Here is a 10011-nt window from a genome sequence, read left to right as displayed (position 1 = left end):
GACAACAATTGGCTGAAGGTCCTGTTCCTCTTCTCCTCACCGTCTTATAAATCTCTGTAAGGTCACTTCTTAGCCTCCAGGGTCACTCCAGGGAAAAAAAAAGACCCAGCCTATCCACTCTCTCCTCACAACTCAAACCCTCCACTGCTGGTGACATCCCTGTATATCTTTCCTGCATCCTCTCCAGCTTAATGCCATCCTTCCTATAGCTGAGCAATTAGAACTGTACATGGTACTTAATAAGATCATGACTGATCTGATTGTGATATCAATTGTTCATTCCCACCAACCCCAAGTTACCTTTCACCTCCTGTTGCTTTTTAAGCTCTTGTTTAACAATATTCTGATCAGTTAATCTGATCAACCATCCCAGTTTGTGCCCCCTTGCTGCACTGCATTGTAGACACATTAAAACATGTTTTATATGTACATTATAGATACATTAAAGCATGTTTTATATGTACATTGTAGACACATTAAAGCATATTTTATAATGTAACATTGCAAATACATGGTGGTATTTATCTACTTATGCACATTTTATTCCATATTTTCCCTTTAATTTCTAACTTTACTTTTATATGATTCTTTATAATTGTGGAATGTTGTTTTTTGTTGAAGTCACACCCTCATCAACATACCACTGCAAATTTCTGATAATGTATATGGTGAATAAAGTTGATCCTTGATCCACTGCCATTTGAAAAGGAGATTTCCAGAAGACCATAAGGCATGTATCATTATTACATCATTTAGCCGTTCAAGTCTGCTGCACCATCATAGCTGATTTATTTTCCCTCTTAACCCCATTCTCCTGCCTTCTCCCTTTTGACACATTTCCTAATCAAGAACCTATCAACTTCCACTTTAAGTACACCCAGTTACTTGGTCTCCTCAGCTATCTGTGGCAATGAATTCCACAGATCTACCTCCCTCTGGCCAAAGAAATTCCTCCCCATCTCTGTTCTAAATCGACATCCTTCTAACCTGATACAAAGACTCGTGACCAAATGAGAGCGATAATTTCAACTCACGTCTATCTAAAATAGGTGACTTTGTTTATGACTCCCGACTTCTAGATGGTCCCACAAGAGAAGACATCTTCTCCACATCGTCCCAGTCACAGCCCCTCAGGATGTTGTATGTTTCGGTTCTAGTTCTATCATACTCCCTACGGGCACAAGCCTAACTTGTTGAGCATTTCCCTGTGGGTCCGCCTGCCTTTTCCAAGCCTTGCAAGCCTCTTTCAAACTGCTCCCAATGCAGCAACGTCCTTCCTTGAAAAGGAGATTGCTGCTCTTCACAGCACTCCAGTTGCCGTTTCAGAACTGATCAAAATGAACAGAAGCATAACATTTCCACTTCTGTTTTCAACTCCCTGAGCAATAAATGATTTCCTAATTAGTCACCGCGCCTGTATTCCTGTATTCTCATATAGAACATAGAGTAGCACAGTACCAGCCCTTTGGCCCACAGTGTTGTGTCAAGCCTTTAACTTACTCCAAGATCCCTTTCCTCCCATATAGCCCTCTATTTATCTTTCATCCATGTGTCTATCTAAGAGCCTCTTAAATGCCCCAAAGTATCTGCTTCCACCACCACCTTCTACTCACCCCCAACTCTCTGTGTGAAAAGCCTACTTGACAGCCACCCGACTACACCTTCCTCCAATCCTCACAAAGTCATGCCCCTTTGTATTAGCCATTCAGTCCTACTCTCTAGCGGTCCAATCAATCTGTTTATGAGGTTGCCCTGATCCACTCTCTCCCACCCTCCCTCTCCACACTTACTTCTTCACTATCCACTATTCCCATTCACAATCCCTCCCTGTCCCTGTCTCCCTGCTCTGAGTGAAGACACTCCTTCTCAGTTCAGTTCTAAGTGTCTTGTCCATGTCATAGAACTCAGAACAGTAGAGCAGAGATATATAACCGTATAACAATTACAACACGGAAACAGGCCATCTCAGCCCTTCTAGTCCATGCCGAACTCTTACTCTCACCTAGTCCCACCGACCTGCAATCAGCCCATAACCCTCCATTCCTTTCCTGTCCGTATATCTATCCAATCTAACTTTAAACGACAACATGGAACCTGCCTCAACCACTTCTGCTGGAAGCTCGTTCCACACAGCTACCACTCTCTGAGTAAAGAAGTTCCCCCTCATGTTACCCCTAAACTTTTGTCCTTAAACTCTCAACTCATGTCCTCTTGTTTGAATCTTCCCCACTCTCTATGAAAAAAGCCTATCCACATCAACTCTATCAATCCCCCTCATAATTTTAAACACCTCTATCAAGTCCCCCCTCAACCTTCTACGCTCCAAAGAATAAAGACCTAACTTATTCAACCTTTCTCTGTAACTTAGGAGATGAAACCCAGGCAACATTTTAGTAAACCTCCTCTGTACTCTCTCAATTTTATTGACATCTTTCCTATAATTCGGTGACCAGAACTGTACAATTTATACAATTATACAATTTCAACATTACATCCCAACTCCTATACTCAATGCTCTGATTAATAAAGGCCAGCAAACCAAAAGCTTTCTTCACCACCCTATCCACATGAGATTCCACCTTCAGGGAACTGTGCATCATTATTCCTCGATCCCTCTGTTCTCCAATCATAATTTTCTCTTTCCCTCTAGCTCTCCCCTCACTTTCTCTAAGTCTTAATTTCCCACTATCCACCTTCCCCACCCCTCCCTCAACTATCTCTTTCACCCTTCCCTCACTCCCTCCATCCCCTCCTCTCCCTCATATTCCCTTCACTCACTTCTCTATCTTTCCCTCATTTCCTGCTGCCTCTCTTCCCTCACTTCCTCTCTTACCTCTTGCTCTCTTCTCGCTTCTTCCTCGTTTTCTTTTTTCCACTCCTCATCATGTTCTCTCTCTTTCACTTCCATCCCTCCCTCTCCTTCTGTTTCTTTTGCCCTTTCCCTTCCTCAATCTCTCTGTCCTTTGCTGTCTTTCTTTTGCCTCCCATAAGACCATAAGATGTCATTCAACCCATTGAGTCTGCTCCAACATTTCATCCTGGCTGATCACAGATCCCATTCAACCCCATACACCTGCCCTCTCACTGTATCCCTTGGTGCCCCAACCAATCAGGAATCTATCAACTTCTGCTTTAAATATACCCATGGACTTGGCTTCCACCACAGTCTGTGGCAGAACATTCCACAGATTCTTCTCTCTTTGGCTAAAAAAAATTAGATCATAGTTGATTTATTTTCTTTCTCAACCCCATTCTCCTGCCCTTTCCCCATAACCTTTGACACCCTTACTAATCAAAGTACACTCAACCTCCGATTTAAATATACCCAATGACATGGTCTCCGTAGTTCATATTCCTGTGTGGCTGCATGTTTCTCCTGAGAGTATCCTTACCCCTAGGTGTTAGTGACTCAGTCTAAGCATCTGTCAGTAGGAGCACACCCCACTTCTGTGTGTGTCTGTGTGTGTGTGTGTGTGTGTGTGTGTGTCTGTGTGTGTGTGAGTGTGTGTGTGTGTGTGAGTGTGTGTGTGTCTGTGTGTGTGTGAGTGTGTGTGAGTGTGTGTGTGTGTGTGAGTGTGTGTGCCTGTGTCTGTGTGTGTGTGTGTCTGTGAGTGTGTGTGTGTCTGTGAGTGTGTGTGCCTGTGAGTGTGTGTGTGTGTGAGTGTGTGTGAGTGTGTGTGTGTGTGTGAGTGTGTATCTGTGAGTGTGTGTGCCTGTGTCTGTGTGAGTGTGTGTGTGTGTCTGTGTGTGTCTGTGTGAGTGTGTGTGTGTGTGTGTGTGTGTCTGTGTCTGTGTGAGTGTGTGTATGTGTGTATGTGTGCCTGTGAGTGTGTGTGCCTGTGTCTGTGTGAGTGTGTGTGTGTGTGTGTGTGTGTCTGTGTGTGTATGTGTGCCTGTGAGTGTGTGTGCCTGTGTCTGTGTGAGTGTGTGTATCTGTGAGTGTGTGTCTGTGTGTGTATGAATGTATGTGTATGTGTGTGAGTGAGTGTGTATGTGTGTGTGTGTGTGTGTGAGTGAGTGTGTGAGAGAGAGAGTATGGATGTGTGTGTGTGTGTGTGTGTGTGTGTGTGTGTGTGTGAGTGAGTGTGTGAGAGAGAGAGTATGGATGTGTGTGTGTGTGTGTGTGTGTGTGTGTGTGAGTGAGTGTGTGAGAGAGAGAGTATGGATGTGTGTGTGTGTGTGTGTGTGTGTGTGGAGGCGCTTATCTCCCTGATCTTTTTTTTACCCTCTCCTCATCTCTCTCAGTTCCTTTCCCATCTTTCTTCTACCCTCTCCCTCCTTTACTTAATTCCCTCCTTCCCTCTTCTCCTTCATTTTCTCCCTAGCTTTCATCCTCCCTTTATCTCCCAACTCTTCCTGTCTGACCTTACTGGGATCTCTCCCTTTCCCCCTTTTCATACCTCGCCCTGCCATCCCTCCATCTCTCTCCCTCCCTCATTCCTCCCTCTCCCTATATTTGTTCATCTGTCTCTTCTCTCCTCCATCCCCTACTCTCCCGCCTTTTCTTCCGACTTCATCCCTCTCCCTCACTCCCCTATCTCCCTCTCCCTCCGCCTTTGCGTTTCTTCCCCGCTCTCTCCCTCTCCCTCCTCCCTTTCTCCCTCTCGTCTCTTGCAGTGAGCAGCTTCGACGCAGGTGGGCGACAGTCTGGCGCGGCTGCCTGCCTGCTCTGCTGTTGCACGGAGCGGGGCGCGGGCTGTGCGCAGCCTCTGCCCGGGCCGCGGAGGCTGGGAGTGCGGCGCTCCGCCGGTCGCTGTCCAGGTGCTGAAATTTTGTCGCGGCCGCTGCAGCAGCCCTGCCCGGCCGGCGCCGTGTGGTGGGCCAGCTCCCCAACATGCCTCGGAGAGCCCCCAGCCCGGCTGACGAGCCCGGCCCGGACTCCCGGGCAACCCAAGGCAGAGCTTGGATAGGTCTGGTTTAATCGCAGCAGAAAGGACACAGGAGTGGGGGTTAAGGAGAGGGAAGGACACAGAGGAAGAGAGGGACAGAGAGCGCGGAGGGGACTGAAGGAGGGAGGAAGGAGAGGGGGAAGGACAGAGAGAAGGAGAAGGAGGGAGAGGGAGGAGGAAGGGAAGGAGGGAGGAAGAGAGAGGGGGTTCAGAAGGAGGGAGAAGGGAGAGGGGGAAGGACAGCGAGGGAAGGAAAGAGGGAGAGGAGGAACGACAGAGAGGGAGGTGGGAGAGAGGAAAAAAGGGGAGGGAGGAAGTCGAGAGGGAGGGAGGGAAAAGGATAGAGGGATAGAGTAAGGAGGGCGAAGGAGAGAGGGGAAAAGGGGGAAAGGGAAAGGAGACAGGAGGGAAAAACGCGGGAGGGAGGAAGCAGGGGTTGTGTCTGCAGTGATGGAGCGAGGGGGCAGCGGGCAGGAAGAGGCCTCCCGGAGGGGCAGCAGCAGGGGAAGGGGCAGCGGGAGCTCCGCGGGTAGGACTCCCCCGAGTCGGACCCCTCCGGGGTGGGAGATGGAAGAGAAGTCGGCAGGAGGTACTAACGCCCCGGCCCCTGCTCCTGCCCCTGCCCTCGGGCCGGGCCGCGGTAGCGTACGGAGGGTCGGCGGCTCTCCGGAGCGGCCCCGGGCCGGCGAGGCCGACCCTGGCCTGGGATCGAGCTTCATGCAGCGGCAACTGGGCTCTCTGCTCCAGCCCGGAGTCAACAAGTTCTCCCTCCGCATGTTCGGCAGCCATAAGGCGGTGGAGATGGAGCAGCAGAGGGTACAGTCTGCGGGAGGCTGGGTGATCCACCCCTACAGCGATTTCAGGTAAAAGAGTGGGGTGGGCGGAGGGCTGGGCTCCACAGTGACCCTAGCTATAGAGGAACGGAGGGGGTTAGACCCACAGTGAACCGGGATAAAGGAGACGACGAGTAGGGAAAGCACGTAGACTCTGGGGTAAAGGGAAGGAATCCTGGATCCCATACCGACGCTGGGAGGGAGAGGGGGTGGACCCACAGTCATACTGGGTAGAGGAGCTTGGACGCTTGGATAGGGAGTTGGGAGGGGACAGGAGAGCGCATGGACTGATAGTGACCCCTGGGGTGGTGGAGGATGGGGGAAGGAAAAGAGGTGGACCCTCAGTGACCCGGGCAGACTCCGAGCCAGGCAGACCCTGGGGTGAGGGCGAATGGGAGAGAGATGGGACCTACAGGGTGCCTGGGTGCATTCCGTAATGACCTTGGGTATAAGGAGGTGGGGACAGAGTGAAGGAGAAGCCATTGTGTTGCTCAGTAAAGGCAGGGAGGGAAAGGTTAGACCCCATTGTGACCCTGGGTAAAGGAGAGAGAGGGGCTGAGAGAGACAGTAATCCAAGTAAAGAGGGGCTAGATGGGGGAGTAGAAAGAGAGCTAGACCCTGCGGGGTGGGTTGGAAGGAGTTAGATCCCATTGTAACCTCTGCTAAAGGATGGAGAGGGGGGAGAGAGGGACAGAAAGAGGGAGGGAGAGGAGTGGACTATGCCATGGTCCCGAGTAAAGGAAGGAGGTCGAAGGGGGAGAAATGGATGGACACCTGGTTAAAGGGGATGGAGAGAAAGGGAGGAGGAAATGACCCCCAGGTACAGGGTGGGATCCCTTAATGTCCATAGGTAGTGGGGAGGGCGTAGGTGACAGGAAAGGGTTGGAAGATGGGGTGGGTCGATGGGTAAGGGGAGAGAGAGAGAGAGAGCTGATCATCTCTGCAGTGACCCCAGATAAATTGTGTGTGAGAGCGGAACGGAAGACGGGAGGGTATGACTACCCTCACAGCTAGGTGGCAGAGAAGGGGAGAGCAATGGCTACCACAGGTAAAAGCGATGGAGGCATTGTGATGGAGGGAGAGTGGGTGAGGAAGGAGATGGTGTAGGGTGAGTGAGGGAGCGTGAGGAAGGACACTAGATGACCCACACCACTGTGCAGGAGTAGGAGGGAGGGGATAGGTTTGGAAGGAAGACAAAGAGGAGGTGAATGTCATAGAACCCAGTACAGGCCGATTGGTCCACCATGACACCAATTTCAACGACATTAGCACTGGCACTTGGTTTAGATCCCTCCATTCCTTGCCTGATCATGTGTTTGCCTCAATGCCTTTTTTAAACATTGCTGTCGTATTGCTGGCTCTTCACCTCTGGAATGACCTCACGTGGCTGCATTAGAGGGGCTGGAGACAGCAGTATGTGGAAGGGGGGGAAGGGAGGGAAAATAGGAAAGAGGGAACCAGGGGGCAGGAGGCCTGGTATGTGTGGCAGGCCAATGTCATGCAATTGAGTGGAAGAGGGTTGGCATGAGCGTGAATGCCAGACTGAATGTGTAAGGTTATTTCTTGGCTTGCTTCTGCATGAGAGACTCAGAGTATGAGAGAGACAGACAGACAGACTGTGGAATGAGTGCATGTGTGCTTGTTTGTGAGACTCTATGTGTCAGATTGTTCAAGTTTAATAAACACTCAGTATAGCCAAACGAAACAACATTTCTCCAGGGCCAAGGAGTAAAACACGTTACCAACAGCACACAGCACAATTAGTACATGAGGTTATTATATGGTTGTGTGTGTGTGTGTGTGTGTGTGTGTGTGTGTGCACACACGTGTGCACCTAAGGCAGGATATGGGAATCATCACAATCATGCCTGAGTCTGCTGGAAAGAGTGAGGCCTGGTCACTTGTCTCTGAGTGCAGACGTGTCAGAGCAGTGTTGGGAAGTGTTTATGCGTGCTTGGCTTGTGTGCATCAAGGCCTCCTTAAGCAGCTGCAGTTTGTATGGCGAAGATGCTGCTGTTGGGGAGAGAGTTCCGGAATTTAGACTCTGTGTCAATGAAGGAACAGTTGACACGATCCCAAAAACACAAGGATTCTGCAGATGCTGTAAATCCAGAGCAACACACACAAAATACTGGAGGATCTCAACAGGTCAGGCAGCTTTTATGGAAATGAATGAACAGTCGACATTTTGGGCTGAGGCCCTTCATCGACATTATTCCAAGTCAGGGTGGTGAGTGGCTTGTAAGACAGTCTACAAATAGTCCTGATGAAGCATTTCAGCCCAAAACAGGACTGATTATTCTTCTCTACAGATGTTGTCTGACCTGATGAGCTCCTCTAGCATTGTGTGTGTGTGTTGCTCTGGATTTCCAGCATCTGCAAACACTCTTGTGTCTACAAATGGTGGGGTTCCTCAAGGCTGTTGCCCTTACCCTGCTTGGCAGTAGAGGCCACAGGCTCTGTTAAAGCATTCTGAGTGAGTAACTACAGTGCATTTTGTAGAGATGGTGCACACTGCAGCCCCTGTGTGGTGAGCTTGCAGGCTGAGTCGGTGGTAAAGAAAGCGATTGCAATGTTAGCATCCATTTCAAGAGGACCTCAACATAAAAGCAAGAATGTACTGCTGAAGCTTTTTCCAGAGGTAGTCAGATGGCATTTGGAATATTGTGAGCAATTTTGGGCCCTGTATCTCAGGAAGGAGAGGGTTCAGAGGAAGTTCACAAGAGTAATCCCCAGATGTGCAAGGGTTAACATAGGAGGAGCATTTGATGTCTCTGGGCCTGTGCTCAATGGGAGTTTAGAAAGGTGAGGTGAGATCTCATTGAAACCTACACGATGCCGAAAGGCCTGATGTAGACTAGACACGGAGAGGATGTTTCCATCGGCGGGAGGGTCTCAGCTCCGAGAACATTGCCAAAGTGATGGGCGTCCCTTTAAAGCAGAGATGAGGAGGAATTTCTTCAGCCAGAGGGTTGTGAATCTGTGGAATTTGTTGTCACAGACGGCTGTGGAGGCCAAACCTTTATAATAATAATATTTATAGAACACTTTTCACACCGACAATGTGGTTCAAAGTGCTTTTCAATGGGATAAAAGTACAAACATGAAAGTAAAAGACAAAAAGATGTTGGTTTAAAGCAAAGTTAAATAAATGGGGCTGAGCTGATATTGAAAAGTGTCAATTGAGTGTGCATCCCTTATAGTTTTAGGTACTGAGTGTAATGCTGAGATTGATCGGTTTGTGATTGGTAGGGGTAAAGGGTTATGGATAGAAGGCAGGAAAATGGGATTGAAAGGAAGACATCTATGGGTGAAGTGCAGCAGACTCGGTGACCCGAATGGCCTATTTCTGCTTCTATACTTCTTGGTCTGCGAGGAATATGACCCAAAGAAAAACTCTCAATCCCACACTCATTAATACTGATGGTTTGTAGAGACAAAGAGTGAGACTCTATAAATTAAATATTCATCTGTGTTAAGTATTACTTAGATTAATTAGGAGTGGTTTCACGTTGCACGTTTAGAGTCAGACAGCTCTGTACATGGCTGCATTTCACTGCTTGCTGTCTGCTCCCCAGTGCACAGGAGGTTTAGCAGGAAACCATGCACAGGAACTCTATACACAACACAGTTTAATTGTCGCAGTGGCTCTTGTACATTGGTAATTGGTTCTCAGGGGTTCCTGACGTACAGGAACACACTGGCAGATGTCCTGGGATTTCACTCGAGTTGACTGGTCATAGCCAGTTGGCAGGTCAGGCAGCTGCCCTTGGGTGTGTGACAGGTGTAACTGCATGATCCCTCCGTGGTTCACCCTGTGATAAACAGGCTCTGAGGCTTGTGCGAATGCTGACAGTGACAGGTGATGTCAGGGCTCCTGGCATCTGCTGGAGGCTGTGACGTGCAGCCGTTGGCTTGTGTGTGGCAGATTGTTGGGCAAGGAGTGGATGGAGTGTGTGTGTGGGGGGGGATGGTGGTGTGTGTATTCACACTGGTTGTGAAGGTGATACTATATGTGAGGAGAGAGAGAAGGAAAGAAAGAGAGAAAGGGAGATGAGGGAGGGGGAGAGAGGAAGAGCAAGAGAGGGGGCAGGAGAAAGGGAGGGAAATAAGGGGAAGGCAGACGGAGTGAGAGAGTGAGGAGAGGGGGAAGGAAAGAGGGAGAGAGGAGAGTGAAAAGGAAACAAGGAGGGAGAGGGAGTGTGGAAGAGAAGAGGTGGGAGGAAAGAGAGGGAGAGTAGGTTAGAAACCGAGAGGAGAAGGAGAGAGAGGCAGACAGGGAGAATGTT

The 10011-nt window shown here is 49.3% G+C and overlaps 1 protein-coding gene across 1 annotated transcript in view; it reads left to right on the top strand.

Annotated features, from left to right (window-relative positions):
* Positions 1-5339: 5339 nt before the first annotated feature.
* Positions 5340-10011, top strand: part of LOC140192300 (potassium/sodium hyperpolarization-activated cyclic nucleotide-gated channel 3-like) — a 50333-nt gene continuing 45661 nt past the window's right edge. The window contains exon 1 of the mRNA XM_072249965.1: positions 5340-5752. Coding sequence (XP_072106066.1) covers positions 5340-5752 — 413 coding nt within the window. The remainder of the gene's footprint in view (positions 5753-10011) is intronic.

Source organism: Mobula birostris, unplaced genomic scaffold (assembly GCF_030028105.1).
Source record: "Mobula birostris isolate sMobBir1 unplaced genomic scaffold, sMobBir1.hap1 scaffold_1106, whole genome shotgun sequence".
NCBI classification, from domain to species: Eukaryota; Metazoa; Chordata; class Chondrichthyes; order Myliobatiformes; family Myliobatidae; genus Mobula; species Mobula birostris.
The sequence above is the reverse complement of the archived record's forward strand: the minus strand, read 5'-3'. Positions and strand labels throughout refer to the sequence as shown.